At 38.7% G+C, this 22,053-nt stretch overlaps 1 protein-coding gene across 2 annotated transcripts in view; it reads right to left on the reverse strand.

The window, feature by feature from the left end:
* GABRA2 (gamma-aminobutyric acid type A receptor subunit alpha2) overlaps window positions 1–5,591 on the reverse strand; it is a 122,067-nt gene extending 116,476 nt beyond the window's left edge. The window contains exons 1-3 of one of the 2 annotated variants that reach the window (XM_013062707.2): window positions 5,052–5,591; window positions 3,938–4,015; window positions 1,315–1,430 (exon numbers count right to left, since the gene is read on the reverse strand). In XM_013062707.2, the coding sequence (XP_012918161.1) occupies window positions 1,315–1,430; window positions 3,938–4,008 (187 nt within the window). In that variant the 5' untranslated portion in view covers window positions 4,009–4,015; window positions 5,052–5,591. The remainder of the gene's footprint in view (window positions 1–1,314; window positions 1,431–3,937; window positions 4,016–5,051) is intronic. The other variant, XM_004764910.3, reaches the window with a different exon arrangement.
* Window positions 5,592–22,053: the final 16,462 nt, after the last annotated feature.

The following is a 22,053-nucleotide window of genomic DNA, read 5'->3' on the forward strand; positions in this document are numbered from 1 at the left end:
CTCTTTAGAAATATTAACTACTAAAGAAATATTATTTTTCTTTTAGTTTTTCTTTTCAGAAAATTAAGTGTGTGTTAAACAATTGACTTTGCTCTGAATGATACAATGGGCCATATTTCTGAGTATTACTGCTCCCTGTACTTCTTTTAAAGTGAGAGAGAACTCTCAGGGACTCTAGTAAAAACTAACAGCATTAAACGGCATATTATTTAGCAAGATGGGTCTTTTCTGACTTTTTCTGACTCCTGGACTCTCCAAACCATACAATGGCAAATATACATAGCATTAACCACCACCTACATTTTTCAAAGAAAGTATTTACATAAACATCTAGGCATTTAGTCAATGCACATCTTTATCAGCAATTTCATAATACGAAGTTGCCAGTAATAACTTAACTATATAATCTTTGATTAGTATCAATTGTTCGACTATTTTTTCTTAATTTTTGATAAATGGTTAAACTAAACATCCAAATAAGTATAACAAACATGTGATAAATGTGTGTATGGAGATATATAGCTCCTGTTATAATTGATGAGTAATAATATTTTGATTCAGAATCCTTTAGGAATTATACATCTACTTTGCCTTCACCTAATCTCCTTACCTAGCTAAGGATAATTAGAGGATAATTAAAATTTAACACATTAAAAAAATTAACATTTTAGCCAAGGCTAATTCTTCATAGATAAAGAAAGATTTTCTTTTCTGAGTTGAAAATCAGTATTTAAATTTGAAATCAAATTATGTCACAGTTCAATAAATATAGGCATACAGCTAATATATAGCTAAAATGTCTTTGAAATTTTCAGGAATGTCAAACCAGTGCTACATTTTAGAAATATCATATGTATGTGTAAAGAAATATCATCATAAAATCCTAAACTGTGTATTTGCTGAAATACAAGCCAGATGTGTTTTTAATGTGCCTTAATTCTTCCTATGTATACTGCTGTGAAAATAGGCATCTGTAAAATATGAAGATACTATACAAGCAAAGCTTCCCAGTAATGTTTCATTTTAATGTACTTTAACTTTGAAACACTTAGCTATTAGAAATAAACTAATTTAAGAACTTTTCATGCAGGAAGTCTGGACTCTATATGACTTTAGGCTTTCTTAAAAAATATGTTAAATACCTTGTATGTGCGTAAAAGGATTCCTAGATAATATTTACTTCATATAACTTACTACTATTTATGATTTTTAATACATGCATTCATATATAAAATGTATTAGAAATTGAACTTCACCCCTGACATTTAAAAGCATTATTTTGTGAGAGTTTAAAAAAAGTAAAACTACTTTTACCTCCCAGTCCTGGTCTAAGCCGATTATCGTAACCATCCAGAAGTCTGTCTAGAATTCTTGTAAAGATGGTAATGTTATTTTTAGCCTCATCTTCTTGGATGTTAGCCAGCACCAACCTAAACAGATAATTTTACAAACTGATATATATACATACACACACACATTCACATATACATATGTGTGTTGTACAAGTGTCAACATGCTTTTCTTGCTTGGTTTGAATTTTAAGTCTCTCTAAGTTATTAGGGCGATCCCTTTTCTCCTTTTATCACTTCTATAAATACCAGCGTATCTGTGGAGGAGATAAACGTGCTGTTGAAAATGGACACCAAATACTAGATTATCAGAAAGTTTGATGTGAAAATTATTTCAGGTTTCTATCACTTAGCATTCAGTATAGAATACAACTGTAGATGACTACATGCAGACACTATTAGTAATATTATTCTGCATTAAGAAAGGTACAATAACCAAAATGACTCCTAAAATAATACTTCAGTGATCTGAATAATAATTAGAAAATAAATCGCCTCCTTAGGGGCAGAAGATTTCTCTATCTTCCTCATAAATGCTTTTTTTTTTTTTCTTTATGTCATTTTTCTCTTTTAAACCAAGATTATTTTCTTACTTTGGGTATACCTCCACCCAATGGCCAAGTGCAATATAGACATCAGGGAAACTCCACTGGCTGTATTCCAGGCTCCGCTGTAGCCAGGCGGAGGAGGTGGGCTCTGAAAGGAACAGGAACACACACACGGGGCTGCAGAGAGCCTTGGAGGAGTACCCCTCCTGACTGGTCTCTGAGGAGAGCGACAGGGATTGCCTAAAAATTAAAGTGCCTCGCTACTTTTGTGTGTGTGTGTGTGACAAATTTGCGGAAAGAACAAATGGTCTTAAAATATCGCCAGAAAAGGGTTAGAAACAGTGATTTTCTCCATTATTTCTCCATCAGAAAGCCAGAGACCTGATTTTGTGACATCCAGCAATTTGGTGCAGAAGCAACTGGATGCATAAAACAGAATGTCCCTTTTCACTGCCATTTTTTTCCCCCCAGAATGATTCAGAGATTTAAATTACTGGCCCCAAAAAAGAATCATTTATATAATAGAATAAAATACTGGCATGAGCATTACTGGTCAAATATAGAACAGAAAACTAGTAAAGGGAAACATGGTTAAGCACTGAGGATCTTCAATGATTATTAACTGGCCATGGTGTGTTCACTCCTTTCAAATCAAAGATTATACGTAATTGCATTCAAGGTGTAGTGTATAAAATATCACTGACAGAGTCCATTTGCATTTAACCACTACACAGCTAGTAAATAAAAATAGTCATGATACATTAAAAAAATTGGTAACCAACTTCAAACAAATATTGTCTTGAGGGCTGAGAAAACATTGGAACACTGGTATAAAGGTAAACATTTAAAAATTATGTAAGCAAATTAGTTCACCAAAACTCCAGCATCAAAAGTTTCTATATTACCTTAAGCTAATTTTAAAACCAATAATTACGTTAATCATAAAGTTCCACATAGAGGTTTTCACTGAAAAGTGTTATTTGATCACATGTCATATTCTTTTTCTAAATTCAATATTAAGATGTTAAATGAGGGGCTATTTTCCAATTAAAAACAAGCCTTATGAAGAGATTTCTTCTTAATTCTAGAAAGTATTTTCATACTTTGACAATTACTTGGACAGGAAAATGAAAAATTAAAAAGGAAATAAAGATATAAAAAAGACATTATTTTTTAAAGGAATGGTTACATGAACATTCTTATAACTTTTACATTTCAAGTCCTCTAATATTTTGAAAATCATAACCTAAATTTAGACAGTAAATAAAAAATACCCAGTGATGATAAAAATCAGAAAAGAATATAATTAAGATGATGTTATTGAAAGCAATAAAAATTAATTTCATGTTTGTAGAACATAGGCAAAACAAAATTAGTTACATGTTTAAAATAAGTGCTGTTTATGGCAGTAACCATTTTAGAAATAAAAGATCTCTAAATCAAGAATATGAAAAGTTGATTAATAAATCAAGCTTTTGTTTTATTGTGATTGTGAAGTTGTATACTACCTCCACCTAGAGGTTAAAAACTCACACATCCTTTGGGTTTTCTATGTTGACCAAAAGAGTCAAGACCATTAAAAAAAAAAAAAAAGGTGAAAGAAAGAAAGAAGAAAAGAAAAAAGGAAGAAAAAATAAATCAAATCATTTTAGTATGTGCTTTTCTGTTTGGCTTAAAGAAAAACTGTTGGCTATTTTACTGAATCTTGGTGTTATTATAAATAACTTAACCACTTCAATTCCTTGCAAGAATATGCCATTCAAAAGATGTTTTCTTTTTTTTTTTTTTGCAGATTTTCTTTTCTTTTTAAGAAAATGTTTCTGATCACTTTCATATTGTATCACTAAAAACAAGAAGCAGTGAACTTTTTACAGCCTCTTCCACTCCATAGTTCAATTTCCTGATACAACCTTTTTTCATTGGAATTGACTCTTCAAAATACTTCAGCTTCTCAAAGGCACCCCCAACACTGATAGCATTCAAGAAACACACCGGTTACCCTGAATTCAAGAAGTCGAATACAATAAATAAATGTCTCACCTGGCTGGGTCCCACACCAAGAAAACAAGAAGGAGCAACTGCACGTTGTAGGTATTTAATTTCGTCTTCATTGCCGCTCTTTGTAAAGCCATGCAAGAAAAATAAAATACACTTAAAATGACATTCAGTTGCACCATCCAAATAGCCCCAAAGAATGTCAAGTAAACTGAGAACTGGAGTTAAGGCTATAGAATTATTCCAAGGGAGCAAGGGTACGGTGTGATGAGAGGGGGTGACAGTGGAGGGGGTGCGGGGGGGGGGTTGTCTTGTCTTTTTCTTTTTCTTTTTTTTTTTTTCTCTCTTGACAGCAAGATGACCAAATAATCAGACTTTGCTCTGCCAGGAACTTCCCCAGCCCCATCGTCAGCAAACTGTTTTGTGCTCACACACACGTAATAACAACACGCGGGACCCTGAACTGCCACAAGAGCTACAGAAGAGAATGGGTCAGAGGGGAGAGTGAAAAGGGGGAGGAGAGATGGGTACTTGGTGCCACCACCTCCGCTGCCAAGACCACCCCCGCAAGCCCGGCGGGGAAAGCCAGGGGCGGCCAGCCCACTTTTTCCATTATTCTTTTCATCACAGGGTGCTGCGGTCCTCACGTCTTCCCTTCTTCCCTCCCTCTAAAATAATAGAAAAGAAAAGAAAAGAACCTCCCTTCCTTCCCCGGGCACAGTTTGCCCAAGACCACGTCTTGGAGGCAGCCAGCCGGGTTGGGATCCACCGCTGCGAAACGACGCGTTTGCCAGCTGTTGGGAGCCGAGGACCACAGTCGGAGCAGGGGCGCGAGGCTCCCGGATCCAACCGCGGCCGGCAGGCAGCGGCGAGCTCGGTGTGCAAAGTTGAAGACTGCAACAGAGCCAGGCTAACGCGCTGCCTGCCTGCCGGCCGGCCGGCCGGGCGACCGTGCGTCTCGGCTCTCACTGTAGTTGCAGATAAGCTTCTGGTGAGGAGGATCGAAATTATTTTTTTAAACGTGCCGGGGAGGAGTAGGAGACCTGACCCTCCCGGGTTATGGGAGCATGGGAGAGTGGGGCGGGGGAGACGAGGCGTGCACCGGAGGCAAAGGCAAACGGGAAGGGGTCCCGGCTAGCACCGACGTGTGCGACCTTACCTGAAACAGCCAGCAGAATCGCGTGTTTTCCTCCCCGTGCCCTGATCTGAGCAGACAGGAAACTTGAGGGAGAGCGAGAGAGCGCGCGAGTGAGAGCGAGCGACTGCAGCAGCCGAGCGAGCGGGGAGCGATGGGCTAGTGGAAGCCGGAGCGGAGCGCGGAGAGCGGCGGCCGCCGTGCGAGGAGTAGATGGAGGCACAGGCGTCCGTAGTGGCGCTGATGGGCGGAGGAGGAGGAAGAGGAGGAGGGGAGGCGTTGGCAGGAGCGGGCGGGGTGGGGGGACGCGAGCCGAGGCGCGGTGCGCGCAGGCTGTGGCGGGCACGAGCCCCACGCCTGGAGAAGGAGGAGCCAGGCCCGGGAGGAGGGCTGACGAGGTTCCCCGGAACGCAGGGACCCCCACACCCGCCCGGATCCGGGGTAACAGCCCGCCCCGCGTCGGGCACCTGCAGCGGCACAGCCCCCGGCGGCGGCAAGCTCCCCGGCGCGCCCCGAGCGCTGCTCCCCGCGCCCACGCCCCGCCGGAGGAGCGGAGCCCACGCGCCGCCCGGGACTGCTCCCCGCGGCCACCCGCCGGGGCTCCCCCGAGGACCCGAGGTTCCTGGGGCGGGGCGGGGGTGTAGCTGCCAGTGGGTGTTGGTGCGGAGTCGGGAACGCAGAGTGTGTGTGACGCCCTAGATCCCAGGGACCTCGCCCTGCCTCCCGCCCCACCAACCTCCCCTGGCTCCGGAGCGACGTGGCTGCTGAGCAGAGGTAAAGAGGTACCACTCCCGCTGGAGGGCGAGGGGACTCTAATCAGCCTCTACTTAGTCATCAGCGCATCCACGCAGGATCAAGTTCAGCGCATGTTGCGTGGAGTCAGACAGCAGGAAGTTTCTTTGATTTCCTGAGCCGTCTTGATATACCACTCATTCCTTCACACTTCAGCAATCAGGACCCATTTCCCCTCAAAGCTCTGAGGGCTGGAGACCTCCCTCCAGCGGGTCAGTAAAGTCCATTTGCAGATTATGCACCTTGGGAAACCTCTGGCTCATTCTGGGCAATTCTTTTTCCCAACATCTTTTCACGGGCGTCCTCCCTACGTGATGATCAAACTCAATCAACAAAGCTCTAAAAAAGTTTACATTCCAAGCCCCCGCACCCACCCCACCCCACCCCACCGCAGCAAAAAAAAAAAGGTACATCCTGTACTTCTACTACCTCTGCAATTTTGGGGGGAGGGGCTAAGGGGGGTTGCGCAGAGAGGAGATGTAGTCTAGCAGGGTTTGAGGTTTCCCCGCTATAAGGCTTTTGCTGGTAAAAGAACCTGTTGTAATTCCATTCCCATAGTACACTTTCAGTATTGTGTTTGATCTGTCTCATTTCTCTTCTGTTTTATCTGAGGCGATAAAATCCAAACGTGCAACTTGAACAGAAAAAGAAAGAAAAAGAGAGAAAGACATTTTCCTTTTTGTACTGCACATAAGACAGAATGTTATGCACACCCTACTGAGGCAAGACAGAGCAGGTGTTTATCTCTTCAAGCAGTTGTTATGAATGTTAGACACTTAAAAGAGGGGGGGGGATAAGTATGCTGATATGTTTTTCTCATATTACATTCAGAGTCAATATGTGCCAAACACTTCAATTTCGTTAGTTATGAACCAAAAATTCAGATGTTTTTCCTAGATGGTGCAGTTTTCATAACAACAGACACTGCTAATCTACAGTAAATTTTAGCTTTGCTTTGAAGATTATGTGAGGAGAGTAAAACCTTTACATTGTAAATATTTCAAGCTGTTCTTTTTAACCTATTAATCACCACTTTCTGAATGAGCATTTAATATGCTACAACCTAAACAAACATTTGCTCTCCTATTTAGCTGGCTCTGTGAAGAATGGAACACCACCCAGCCTTCTCCATCATTAATATTCCCTTCCTGACTTGCCCATTGCAAAGTCTAATTGAAATTCACAAAGATAAAAAGCATGCCATTTAAAACCTTGCAACTAGGGAATCTAAAAGTCTTCTACTTGGTGTGAACACTTTACTTCCTCCTGTAGTTTCCTATTTTCCATTTCTATGAATCAATCTTCATTAAGATCTCTATCACTTTGCCATTTCTATTACTACTAAATTGATTATATTTTTGATCATGGAAGTTGAACAGCTTATGGTTTCTTCCCAACCTTAACTCTGTGCTCCACAAAATTTCTCTTTTACGAATGCCACAATTTTTGTAAATATCCTCATGGATTATTTTCATATTTGCCAGTATAGTTTCTTTTTTCTGGGTTTTCATGCTGAATTATAGATTTTAGTTTGGTTTCTTTTATCTCAAAATTCATGGCTACTTGAATGATTTAGTCTAAAAAAAAATTAGGCTTTCCCATTAGCACCCTTAATATAAATTTGTAATCTCATTGTCACATGACCCATTTACCTGGAACGTCACAAAATTCAAGCTATGTGGGATGATTTTCACCATTTTTTAAAAACTATATGTTAGATCCGTCTATTGATTTGGGTATGAACTTACTTGAGACAGACTTCAGTAAAAACTAGATTCCAAAAATTCATTATAAACCATAATTTTTAATTCTTCCCCACAAAATGTTTTGCAGTGTTACTGGAGTTGGATATCTGTGATCTGACTTCAAAGCACATTAAAGGAGATGGAAATCAGAAATGCTTATTGCAGGCAGTGAACCCCTACTTCAGTTGCTGTATCTATACTGATATATATATACTGCTGTATCTATACTGATATTTCACTGTGTTGCTAGTCCAGGCAAATATCTTCAAGGATCGTCCAGCCTTCACAAATGTCCAACAGATCCTATCTGATTTCTTTCTTCTCTCTCTGTGTTGGAGCACAGTGCACTGCCTGCGATTTGAGAGCCAGCCTGGGTAGGTCGTGACTAAGCTCTTCCTACCCACTCCTTTTGGAGCATGTCCTAAGGCAACCAATCCTGTAGACAAATTGACAACTAATTGGTTGCCAGTAAATCTAAATTTGTTTCTGCCCAGGCTAGGGCAGTGCAAAACCTTCTGTCTGAATTTGTCTGGATTATTCTCACACAAATGGGATTGGGAGGTGGGGGGTCACTTATAAATTCCTTATCCTTAACACCCTAGTCTCTAAGAAGATTCCACATGAGGAAAAAGAATAAAAGAAAGACAAGGAATTGGGGGGATCTTGGTTTTGTCTGACTTTTCTTTCCTGATATTTTGCAATATTGCATGTTTTTAAAATTCATTAAAAAACTGTGTTTTGGGAGGCGCCTGGATGGCTTATTGGGTTAAAGCCTCTGCCTTCGGCTCAGGTCATGATCCCAGGGTTCTGGGATGGAGCCCCGCATCTCTGCTCCACGGGAGCCTGCTTCCTCCTCTCTCTCTGCCTGCCTCTCTGCAAACTTGTGATCTCTGTCTGTCAAATAAATAAATAAAATCTTAAAAAAAAAAAAACTGTGTTTTTGAACAGATATTTTGGAGAACTTCCCTTTTTAGGGCCCAGCCATATAGACTCATTACTATTGTTCCAGGGAACTATTACTCTATATGCCTTAGGGGACCTCTTAAATCCTAAAGTTCTATAGGCGGTATGTGTGTAATATACATTATATTTGTGTAATATACATTATATATTTTATATACATACATACATGCATACATATATACAATATTTATCTGTAATAAAAATAGGCATAAGGATTTTAATGAGAGGAGCATTTATATAATGCATCTCTACAAAATGCATTTAGCCACACTAACATAATTCTTTTTTAAAGATTTTATTTATTTATTTGACAGAGATCACAAGTAGGCAGAGAAGCAGGCCGAGAGAGAGGAGGAAGCAGGCTCCCTGCTGAGCAGAGAACCCAACACAGGGCTCTATCCCAGGACCCTGGGATCATGACCTGAGCGGAAAGCAGAGGCTTTAACCCACTGAGCCACCCAGGAGCCCCTAACATAATTTAATTATAGTGATTTTTATACACTTTGAAGAGAAGTACAAGAATCAACAAGAATAGCCTCTCGATGTATTTATAAATTTTTAAATATTGCATGTATTCTATATAATAAATTTATATACACTTTAACTGCACCTTCCTATCTGAGTCATCCATTTGAATGAGAATATAAATTTGTGAAAAATTAAGAACTAAAGCATACATTTTCCTGTTTTCGCAGAATTAAATATTATCCTATACTTTTCCTCACAATGCTTTACTAATTTCCAAGTTTACTTGGAGTGTAAGTCTGTTCTCATATATTCATCACATTATCATTAAAAACAAAACAAAAACTAGAAAAAGTATCCATTTGGTCAAAACCGTGGGTTGGTCAAGCTCCATTTTGCCCTGGGAGTTGAGTTTAGATGGATGGTTCTAATATGTCCTCTCGGCTCCAAGCTTCTGAAAGAAGAAACAGCTGGAAAGTGGGAGTAACCAGCCTTATAAACAAATAATTCCAAACTACTCTGTTACATTAATGTATTTAGGTCACATTTCATTAGAACTAAATATATCATGTACACTAGCTTGGATGAACTCTGCATATTACCTTCTTCAAACAGAGTATCTCTGTGTATAAAGTAATTTTGCAAATCCTTATCTAACTTGCAAATCAAATTTATCATGCTTTCAGGATATCCTGGTGGTTTCTGAGATTTTAAAGACTACTTACATCAAACAGTTATAAAGAGTAATTTGTAAGGAAACCCTTCTGCCTTCTTTTCATGAAATTACAGATAAAATTTCTTTTCAAGTTTTGAACTACTTCCTAAAACAAAGATAACATTCCAGTAATTCAAAAAAAATACATATTGTGCATTTCATGAAGCTATGTGATTGGCAGCTTTTACCTGGGAGGTGTGTTTTGTAAATAATACTCATAGTAATGGAAATTATAAAAAATAAACCTGTAATGTCTTCATCTGTATAACAAAATAGATCTCATTCCACATATTTTGCATGTATTAATTGACTTAATCTTAATCCTGACTTAATCTTCATAAGTTAGGATTAGGTTTTTATTATTCCCATTTCATTGGTGAGAAATCTGAAGCACAGAAAGCTTAATCTGGCGCAGGGTCTTACTGGTAGAGCCAGGAGTAAGAGCCCAGTAGTATAGCTCCATAATCTCCATGCTTAATTACTATACTGTGTTACCTCTATGTTACTCCATGACAGCCAAACTTCTAACTTCTTATGTGCAGTCTCATCATTGAAACTTTGGATGAGATATTTAACTCTTAATGTGTTAATGTTATGAAAGTAGTGAGTTATCTGTGAATAACAGCCATATATTCATTCAACAGGTCTTACTGAGTGTGTGCAAATTACAAGACACTCTGTTAGGTACCACTCTGGATACAACGGTGATTAAGACATGGCCCCTACCCTCAGAAAGCATGCAGTATCATATGTTGTTAATTACAAACAAATTAATAACCAAAGCTTATACATGTACTCTAAAAACTTTTGGATGTTTCCAAAACAGTACTATCTTTACTAAGGAGTAACATGCAGCTTAAGAAAAAGAATGCAACACAGGGAGCTTTACGTTTAATTAACAATTTATAAATCTAGTTGTTCCCATATAATAATTAATAAATGAATTATCATGAAGAACATAATTAAGCACTTTCTATGATGCAAAACTCACTTAAGGACTCCCTGGACCAGGAAAAGTTTATGTCTAGAATGAAAAATTTTCCAGTTCATATGGATATTTTCTGAATAATAACACCTCATCAGGTAAAATTATGCACAAGAAGTCAGAAACAATAACAACAACAGAATCAGAGAATAGAGGGGATCCAGGACCCAATCTGGGCCCATCTACATATGTTTCAAGTGGGCTAAGAGTGATCCTAAATGAAGAATTATTTCAGTATTATTATTTTTAGCATCAAAACTGTTCTATCATGAGAAGAAGAGAGAATATATGTATTGTGAAGAAATAAATGCAAAATATAATCAGGCTATGAGTATTTCATGGTCAGTCAAAGAAACATGAAAGAGAAAATAGAAACCAATTATTTCTTTTTTTTTTTTAAGATTTTTATTTATTTATTTGACAGACGGAGATCACAAGCAGGCAGAGAGGCAGGCAGAGGGAGAGGAGGAAGCAGGCTCCCTGCTGAGCAGAAATCTCGATGCGGGACTCGATCCCAGGACTCTGAGATCATGACCTGAGCCGAAGGCAGCGGCCTAACCCATTGAGCCACCCAGGCATCCCAGAAACCAATTATTTCTAAGAAAAAATGAATAATGCCATGGCAAATTAATTATGGATATCAAATGATTTTAAATAGTAATATATAGATCATTTCTCCTTGCTAGAGACCTTTTTGTATTTGCCAAAGGAACTTGCTCTTAGATGCACAATAAATAATTGCTGATTTCTTCATAGACTTAAGCACTTTGGAATACAAATTGGGAGCCTTGGTACCAGAGTTAAAAATGGCATGACCTTGGGCCATCTTGGCTATAATATCTACTGGAAAGTCTCAAAGCTCTGTGTCTAATAGCTCACTGGGTATTCCCAGTAGTTTTCTTTTTTTTTTTTCTCAGAAAGTAACTCCTCTAATGTTCTCTGTTTTACCACCATCCCCCCACCAAAATCCTGAAAACTGGGAGTCATTCCAGATTCTTCTTCTCAACACATACACACATAAACCACCACCACCACCACCACATTTGCTGTTGCAGAGAAAACGCCCCGTATCTATCCATTGTCTCTGATCCATTCTCTCCATTACCAATTCCATGCTTTAGCTCTGTCCTCACTTGGACTATGGGATTAACAATAGACAGTAGAATAGACAGTAGCCTACTGACTAGTTTCTCTGCCTCCAATCTCTGCTTTCTCCAGTTTGTTTTCCACAGAACCAACCTGAGTATCCCCAAACCAATTCAATAGTGTCATTCAGTCATCCCAAATCCTCTCTTGATAGAAGTACAGCGTGTGAACTTTTTTGCATATCACCACTGACGACTATTTTTATCTCCAGCCTCAACTCTGCTCTTTCCGCACACATTTTTTTTTTTTTTTTAAGAGAGGGAGAGAGAGAAAGAAAGAATTTTAAGCAGGCTCCATTCCCTGTGTGGAGCCCAACACGAGGCTCCATCTCACAACCCTGAGATCATGACCAAAATCAAGAGTCAGACACTTAACCAACTGAGCCACCCCTCTTTCCACACACATGTACACCTGTGCATATGCATGTACACACACACCTTCCATTATCAGCTGTAATGTCTCAACACCGCCTTGCCCTCTTTGCTCCCTACACACGAAATTGTTTATGTTTCTCTCAACAACCAAATATTTCATGCCTCTATGCTTTTGTTTCTCATTGTCCCCTTCAACTGGAATGCCACTTTCCTACTGTTCACCTGGCAACACTTCAAGCCTCAGCCCTATAAACTATTTCTTACCCTTCCAGATAAAATTGTCCACACCATCTTTTGTACTCCTGATGAACATAGCACAGGCAAGTAATATGAAACCCAAAGACTATCCCTTTAAATTTATTCACTAACTTTTCTATCTTACCTCATTAGCCTGTGAGCCCTTTAAAAGCATTGAGCCTCATCTTAATCATCTTTTCCTACTAAGTGTCTAGCACAGAACCAGGCATATATAATCTCAAGAAATTCTTGAGGAATGAATGAAAGAAAGAAACAATGCATGAACAACCTAATGAATAAATCCAAGAACACATGAGTGTCTGTGCCTTTATGTGTATATGAGAACCACACTACTTTCTTTCTTCCAAGGAAATGAGATGCAGTAGAAAATAGCAGTTGGAGTTAAGCACTTGGACTCTCATGCTAAACGCAGGTTCAAATCCTAGTTCTACTACTTACTTGTTATGCAACTTTATATTCATTCTTCAGCTTTGCTATGCTCATTTTCTTACCTACAGAGTAAGTGTAACTACAAATCCACATCACATGGTCTTTGTGAATACTCTGTGAACTGATATTTGTACACGGGATGACACATGGATCATAGACAATACCTCACAGTGTTGGCCGATATTACAGAAGTATTTGAAAGTTGTTAGGTCACTGCCCTGACATTTAATAGTTGACATGAGTTACACTCCTTGCCATAAAATTTACTGAATTTTTACTCATCTTTTTCTGTATGTTCCCATCCACTCTTTCCTACTAACATTCATGTTCCCACCTTTGCAGAACAATTGGTCAAACAGTCCACAAATACCCACATTCTCTTACGGTGTCTTTGTTTTTTTTTTTTTTTCCATGAATACATTGTTTCCTTTCTTCATACTCTCTCTCTCTTTCTTTCTCTCTCTCTCTTTCCCATGCTCTTTTTTTTCTCCCCCTGCCCTCTTTTTTTAGTATACCATGCCCTTCTTTTTATTCTAGACATAGAAAGGTGAGTGTCAACATTGCAAAGGCCTGGGCATCCCTGCCTGTGTTTCTGTGTGTAGGTCTCTGTATAAATCATGCTATCAAATCCACTCGAGTGTATTTTATTGATTCATTATATGAATTGAATGGCAAAGTCAAATGACTTTCTCCTTTGAATTGGCTACTGGTTTGCCTACAACAAAGAAATTGTTATACTTTGAATCTTCTGTTTAGAAGAGATCCACATCTGTAATATGCAGAAAGCCAAAGTCAGCAATCCCCACTGAAGCTTCCAGCTATCTTGATAGTCAACCCTAGATTAAAATCTGGTTACCAGTTGTTCTTCCTTTTTTTTTTTTTTTTCCTGTGTGTGACTTTCAGGTATCCAGTATCCTTATGCTACTCAGTTGGAAACAAGAAATAAAGGAAGTCTTTGCATTATGAGTTAGGAGGTAACAAATTATCTTTCAAGGCTGGTTTTTTTTTTTTTAATTTGTTTGTTTCTTTCTTTGTTTTCAAACTCCTTGAGGAGAACATAGACAGCAACATCTTCCACGTCAGCTGCAGCAACTTCTTCCTAGGAACATCGTCAGAAGCAAGGGAAGCAAGGGCACATATGAAGTATTGGGACTTCATCAAGATCAAAAACTTTGCACAGCAAAGGAAACAAACAACAAAACCAAAAGACAACCAACAGAATGGGAGAAAGAATTTGCAAATGACATATCAGATAAAGGGCTAGTATCCAAAAACTATAAAGAACTTATCAAACTCAACACCCAAAGAACAAATAATCCAATCAAGAAATGGGCAGAAGACATGAACAGGCAATTCTGCAAAGACATCCAAATGGTCAACAAACACAAGAAAAAGTGCTGAGCATCATTCAGCATCAGGGAAATACAAATCAAAACCACAGTGAAAAATCTCCTTACATCAGTCAGAATGGCTAAAATTGACCACTCAGGAAATGACAGGTGTTGGCAAGGAGAGAAAGGGGAACCCTCCTACATTGGTGGTGGGAATGCAATCTGGTGCAGTCACTCTGGAGAACAGTATGGAGGTTCCTCAAAAAGTTGAAAATAGAGCTAGCCCATGACCCAGCAATTGCACTATTGAGTATTTACTCTAAAGCTACAAATGTAGTGATCTGAAGGGGCACGTGCACCTGAATGTTTATAGCAGCAATGTCCACATTAGCCAAGCTATGGAAAGAGCCTAGTCCACCAACATATGTTCATATGTGACATAGATATATATATGGGGAGACTTTCTTAAAGATCTTGAAATCACAGAATTTATAGTTGCTTGTCTAAGGCTGAACAAATTGGTCTTTGGTAATATCTGTGCTCTGTGTCCATCTCTCAATGGCCCTTCGTTTTTGTTTTGTTTTTGTTCTTGTTTTTTCCTACACCTGAGCATCCTGAGGAATTGGGACAACTGACAGACAGACCTGAATCTCTACCTCATCCTTTCCTACTGAGGCCAGACATTGAAAACAGTGGTAATGGGGGTAGGTAGGGTGGAAGATGGGATGATATTCATTGAATTCCAAAAGGAACTCTCATTGCCAAAACATTCAATAGGTCCCAGAAATAAAATGGAAAATGATAAAAAGAGAAGGGATGAGGAAAAAGGCCTAAACTGGATAGCAAGTGCTAGATGTTAAAGTTGAAGAGAGACGAGTAGTAAGAAGATTCGTTCTGAATAGAAATTGTTAGGGATCATTCTGCCTATGTCTATGACATAAAGAAAAAATAAAAGAAATCAACTCTGATCTAAATATAGAGTTCAAGGGGCGCCTGGGTGGCTCAGTGGGTTAAAGCCTCTGCCTTCAGCTCAGGTCATGATCGCAGGGTCGTGGGATCGAGCCCTGCATCGGGCTCTCTGCTCAGCAGGGAGCCTGCTTCCCTTTCTCTCTCTCTGCCTGCCTCTCTGCCTACTTGTGATCTCTGTCTGTCAAATAAATAAATAAAATCTTTAAATAAATAAATAAATATAGAGTTCGAAAATTTTAATGCCATTTCCAGATATTTCCAACAAGACAGAAAAGGCCAGTTAGTCATGGATTTTAATGTGAATTATGTTGTCATTACACAAGTCACTGGAGCAAAAACTTCTAGGTTCAAACTGCTTTCAGCTAGTCAGTCAACATCATTCAAATACTAACCATTGCAACAATTTAACATTCAAATTATGAGAAGAAAAATATGTAAGTTTTTAATAAGCTCTCAAGGGACCAGAAACTATGATTTTTCTCTCTTTTTATCCCTTATCAGGCTTCTCATATTGTAAGTGCTCAATAAATGTTAATTGAATGAAGAATAAATGAGTGGGTAAATAAATTAATAAATTAACGCAAGGATATGTCAAAGAGCTCATAAATGTTGTTCATGGTAGCTCATCTTTTCTCCCCTTATACATTTTGACCTTTCTAGCCTATCCTCCATGCAGTGGTCTTAGTGATGTCTCCAAAGTACAGATCTGTTCATGTCACTGCATAACTTAAAAGCCTTTAGATATTTCCTATTTGTCATAAGGTTAAGACCAGAGCCTTATCATGAACATCGTCCTGGATGCCTTGACTCCTGCCTGGCCTTGAACCACTGTTTTCCTTGCTCCATGAACAGCAGCCTTTCAATTCCTGGAATGTGCCTGAACTCCTACTGTCATTTCTCCTCCTGCCATAAGGCATTGCAGCACATGTTCTCTCTGCTGGAAAGCTCCTCCCCACTCTATACACCTGTTCAGCCTTCATATAAAAAATTAGAAAGCACTCCCTCAATAAGACTCCCTGACATAGTCCCTACCCACAGTCTCTATTAGATTCCTTTATTAAATGAGCTTTCTCCTGGAGAACTTGTTTCAGTGTTTTTTTTTTTTTTTTTTAATCATTATGTGTGATTATTTGACTAACATCTGTTACCCAACTACGTTACATGTTCCAGGAGTTCAGAGACGAAGCTTATTTTTACTTAGCATTGTATCTCCTGCAATTAGTACACTGCCTGTCTTAGAGTAAGCTCTCAATAAATAGTTGTTGGGGGGGGGGGGTGAAGGAACAATTAAATGTATAACCAACACAGGATTAGATGTATAATGTCACTCTGAAAACTAGCATCTCATATCCCTAAAAATAAATGCTGCAGTTCAGTAATTTGGATTGTTGCCACATTCATAGAATCTATGGAGAACCAATGGCTGAAGACCATGGCATGAGAAATCAGAAGAGGGTACACTTTGTTGATACCAAGGGGGTGGGAGGCATTTCAATCAAGGTGGACCAGCAAAAGGAAGTGAAGAGAAAGATAACCATGTAGTAACAATAGAGGTCAATGGGATCTTGACTTCAGAGGATAAGACCAGATACATGTAATTCCCAGCGTTCAAGAACTGAACATTCTAATAAATCTTGCCTTAGTATTATCTGCTTAGGGTGAGGTGATCTATCCTTATTGAGCTAGACTGCATGGCTAATTAGCAGCCTCATATGAACCATGTGGATGCAAGTTCAGGCAATATTCACTAAGATCTTTGTTGTGAAGGTGTTATAATAGATGAACTATAAGATGCCTTGTATTAGTTATGTATTCTTAGTTTGTAAAAATTCTCCTTATCTAATTTCCCCAGGAATTTTATTACAAATGGTAATTACCCTTTTGTATCAATTTTTACTAAATCCTAACCGCTTGAGTCAAATGAACTGCTCATCTGTTCTATATCCTTATCATTCCAAGTATATGTTCAGAGAAATGTATTTTACCCACCATAAATATATAACTAACTGAAAATTTGCACATTTGTATGTACATATATTTATAGCATGATCCGAACTAGTCAATTAAGACTCAGGAGTTAGTAAATAGCTGTTGCACAAATCTGTTCTACCACCTGCTTTTGTATATGAAAGTTTATTGGGTCATAGTCATGCACATTCATTTATGTATTTTACTCTTCTGTGCTATAGTGACAGAACCGAGTAGTTGTGACACAGTCCGTGTAGCCCACAAAGCCCAAAGAATTCCTTCCTGATCTTTTAAGACAAAAAGCTTAACAATCTCTGAACTAAGTAAGAGAGTAAGAGAGTCTCACATTAAATTCCATAACAAGATGGTTCTTTTATACCTTCCTTCAACAATTACTATTTGGAAGGCTCCTTTCTAGCTCCTGTGGAAATACTGCTCAATTAGTATCCAAAAAATGACAAGGAATTAAATAATTACCCTTGTTTTTCCAAAAGAAAAATTAAAAATATTTGTATATATAATTTATACAATGTAAAGCCAACTAGGGTCGGCCTTATTTTAAATTAAAAAACAAAACAATATAAAACAGGTTCACCACCTCTTCATAAAATAGTTTTGTGAAAGAACGTGTGATTTGTACCAAAAACTAAAGTAAAGGTATATCATCTGTATGTATGCCCTTCCCTTGTCCTCTGATACATATCATCTTCTGCTCAAATCATCACGCTATATTGCCAAAATATGTTCACCCATCTCCTCAGGTGGAATGTGAACTCTTTAAGGACAGAAGCTAATGATTTATTTCTGTGTCCCCTTCTGTATAGCACAGTAATGACTTTTCAAGAAAAAGTTGTTGAAAGAATGGATAAATGGATATATCGATAGATGGCTAGGTCAAACAAACATTGATATTCGGCATGACTGTACAAGCCATCTGTCATAAGATGCTGAAACAAGTTAGCCTGACAGGTGAAAAAATATGTTCTGTGCAGATAAACTCTTTCTACTTGATAATTCTATAAATACTCACTTTGATGGAACCTGTCCATTGTTAACCTATACTCAGTGTAGGAATTCCTTGGTGTTTTAGTGCAGTTTGTCTTGTGTCGCAGGATTATCCTAAAACATTTCTACTTAACTTACAAAGTGCAGTAAACCAAGCAATAACAATTCACAATGATTGAAGTTTTATCAAAGTATATGAAAGCAGAGATAAAACAAAATTAAATTAAACAAGAGCAGATTGAATTCTTTATTCTGGTATCATTTCCTGCCAATTGTCAAGCAATTGATTCTTTTCAAAATCGAATTCTAACATGTTGGTCTCTCTACGGATGAATGTGAACTCTTGGGCTTTGACTTTTCTACTCTTATCTGGTAGAAGTGATGGATATCTAAATAAAACAGGGAAGTGGCTATGGAAAGAGGGATAGATTTCCTTCAAATATACAGTAGGAACACTGATTGGCTACATGTAAATATTAGTGTAATGACTTAACTATTCTTCTTTTTTTTTAAATTTATTTGACAGACAGAGATCACAAGTAGGCAGAGAAGCAGGCAGAGAGAGAGGCAGAAGCAGGCTCCCCATTAGAGCAGAGAGCCCAACGTGGGGCTTGATCCCAGGACCCTGAGCAGAAGGCCTTCATGACCATGAACAGAAGGCAGAAGTTTTAACCCACCGAGCCATCCAGGTGCCCTGACTTAACTATTCTTAACACTAGGAAAACATTTGGGGGAAGAAGCAAGGAGATGCTATTTTGTTCCTAGATAATTTTTGTAGGTCCTTTAACTGCTCCCAAAGGTGGATCCCACCCCAGGCTCTGAAAAGAACTAGAGTTAAATAATATAGAATGTCCTGGAGCCATAATTTGATAACAAGACCTCTCAAGTCTTCTGATCTGTCCTTTTATTTTTTTTTAATTTAAATTCAATTAGGCACATATAGTACATCATCAGTTTTTGATGTAATGTCCAATGATTAATTAGTTGCATATAACACCCAGTGTTCATCACATCATGTGCCCTCCTCATTTGTCCTTACAATTGTAGTAAGTAATAGAGTTCTTTGGTTGAGACTAATTCCCAACCAATGCTTGGTTCTAATAAATTGGATCCCACTATTATTTCACACCTGACTCCTGCTTGGCTCCCTCTTTAATATCTCCTCTCTTTAAAGAGTCAGTTACTATTTTGTCTTTCCTAGTCCTCTGGGGACCTTATATCACAATTTTGAGCTCTGTGTCCCCCTAGCTCTGTACTCATCTTTAATTTCTTTCTTTGCCTTTTCTTTGGGTTTTATCTAACAGTGAAAAAGGGTTTGGCCCATGAAATAGCACAATCCTAGAAAAGGCTAAGGAATCCTAATGGATAAAGAAGAACACTGACTTGAGAGAATTATAGGCCCAAGTGTTAGGAGATCTTAAATGCCTTCCACACCTATTCTACTATCCAGTTCTACCTGGAGTATGTCTGATCTACAAAGCTGAATAACTTCAAGATTCCATCAACTATTTTTATTAAGTCACCTAAGACATTACTGAAGAATCCTCTCACCACCACCATCCCACCAACTAGTTTGCTTGTTGTATTTTCTGGATGTAATGAACTTTAAATAATTCAGTGTAAGTGCTATGACATATATGTATGGACAAGTTAAATTTAACTAACCCTCTAGAGAGAGTTAATTAGCCTAAGAAGTGTCTCACTGTCAATCCGCCCCTTTGGGTTAATTAATTTACATTGGACCTATAGAAGATAACCTTTTCTTGGAGATAGTAGTGCAATTGGAGATATGTGAAAAGTAAAGAGGAGTATAAAATCCTTGCAGGATGGAAGTATGAGAAGACGACGTGCAACAACATAACCAATGCCCTGAAAGCAACATCCATCTCCAGGACCTTTCATCTGGAGACCATTTTCCACTCTTCCCGGTCACACACCCTGCAGATCCTGCCATTACCACCTCCCATGCCTCCCTCAGAGTGAGTGTTTTTCAGGGATGAGGCTCATCTGTGAACCTGAGGGCAAAAGAACAAACCTGTCTTAATTAAGTTTAAAAAGTTGTGCTATTATGCCTGCTTGTTAATAAATGTCTTCTGTTTGGCAGATTTGGGCTTAAGATATGTTTTCACGGTGACTTAACGTCTGCTAGAGAGGTGGCAGGGTGGGCACTGCCTCTAAGCAAAGGTGGTTCCTGATGTTTACCAAGAAAAACTGACTTTCACTAAAGGACCGAATTGGTTTTGGCACACTTGAGTAATTTGGAACTGTTCAAAGGAACTGTAGAGTTTGAAAATGAGAAAACAAGGAGTGAGCAGCTGGTGTTTAAGAAAACGTTGCCAGGGCTTTTTAGTTGGCATAGGGCTAAAGGTAGCAATAGTGACACAAGTTGGCTGGAGTGGGTGCAGAAAGGGAAGGCTTACTCACATCTGAGTCTAGGCTCTTAAACTTGGACAGGGTCTCCCCGGGAAAAGAAACTTAGCACATATATAGGAGAGTTTGGGGCAGAAAAGTTGTTTTATTTCTAGAACACTTGCAGATAATATGGAAAGAAACTCTCGAATATGGTTGTTGGTACACAAGCCAGAGCCAAAGATATTTTAAGCTTTAGTGTCTTTCCCCAAAGAAGGCTCACCATGGCACATGCTAGCATGAGTAGGATTGAAGCTGAAAGATGACAGATATATAGCCGCAGACCAGAGCTTCAGAAAGATGAAAAGTTAGCAAGTCTAAGCTACAGGCCAAGAAATCATTAGATACTATCAGATTCTCTACTGGGGGGAGGGCATGATTAATGAATCAATAACCAGGATTGGGAAGATTAGAACAGTGCAGGAACAGGAAACCAAGCAGAGTCTTACACCATCTGACCTTGGGAAGGTCTACATTGTCCCCACGTGCAGATCGACATTTACATGAGTCTGTTCAGAGAAGATTGATGTTCAAGTGCCTCATTCCCTTCACTCTCCATCATCTTTTTACCAAAAAGCAGCAAATAAAATTAGGAATGTTTCTGTTTTTTTGTTTGTTTGTTTTTGTTTTTGTTTCTATTTGACTGAAACTCTGGCTTCCATCACTGGCTGCTTAGGAAAGAAAGATAATATGACTTTATTTTCATCAATTACTTTTCATAAAAATTCTACCATACTTCCTATGGTAGAAGTAGTAGGGTTTATACACAATCCTTTTTAAAATTAAAACAAACTATCTCTAGTCATTTTTAAAAGATTTTATTTATTTGATAGAGAGAGATACAGAGGGAAAGGAGCACAAACAGAGAGAGTGGGAGAGGGAGAAGCAGGCCTCCGACTGAGCAGGGAGCCTGATGCAAGGGTGGTGGGAGGGGCGGTCTCCATCCCAGGAGCCTGAGATCATGACCTGAGCCGAAGGCAGACACTTAACTGACTGAGCTGCAGGCACCCTCGCTGTTGGTTATCTTTATAAAGAACTTTTCTAATTGAATTTGCCAAACCTGTCCATCAGCTTCATCCCAGTAGCAATGGAGTAAGTAATGTTAAAGAGAGAAATAGAAACAAATATATAGAGAGATGGAGCTCCTTCGCCATTTTTCGGTGGAGACAAACTTCTCCATTTTTGGTTAAACAATACTAATTCACATTTATTGACTGTACATGACACTGTATGAAGAACCTTATATATAGGATCTCACCAGTTTCTCTGAACAGCCCTTGCAGCTATTAGCTCTGCTTTAAAGATTAGGAGAATAAGGTACAGCCTGGTTAAATTACTCTAAGTTATTCATCCAAAGTGATAGAGCCACTCAGCTCTGTATGATTGCTTCATACAGTAATCACAGAACCCAGGCTGTTTTGTGGACCCCTTCCTCAATAAAATAATGATAATAGTAGTAGTAGTAGCAAACA

Source organism: Mustela putorius, unplaced genomic scaffold (genome assembly GCF_011764305.1).
Source record: "Mustela putorius furo isolate JIRA1106 unplaced genomic scaffold, ASM1176430v1.1 tig00000430_pilon_pilon_pilon, whole genome shotgun sequence".
NCBI classification, from domain to species: domain Eukaryota; kingdom Metazoa; phylum Chordata; class Mammalia; order Carnivora; family Mustelidae; genus Mustela; species Mustela putorius.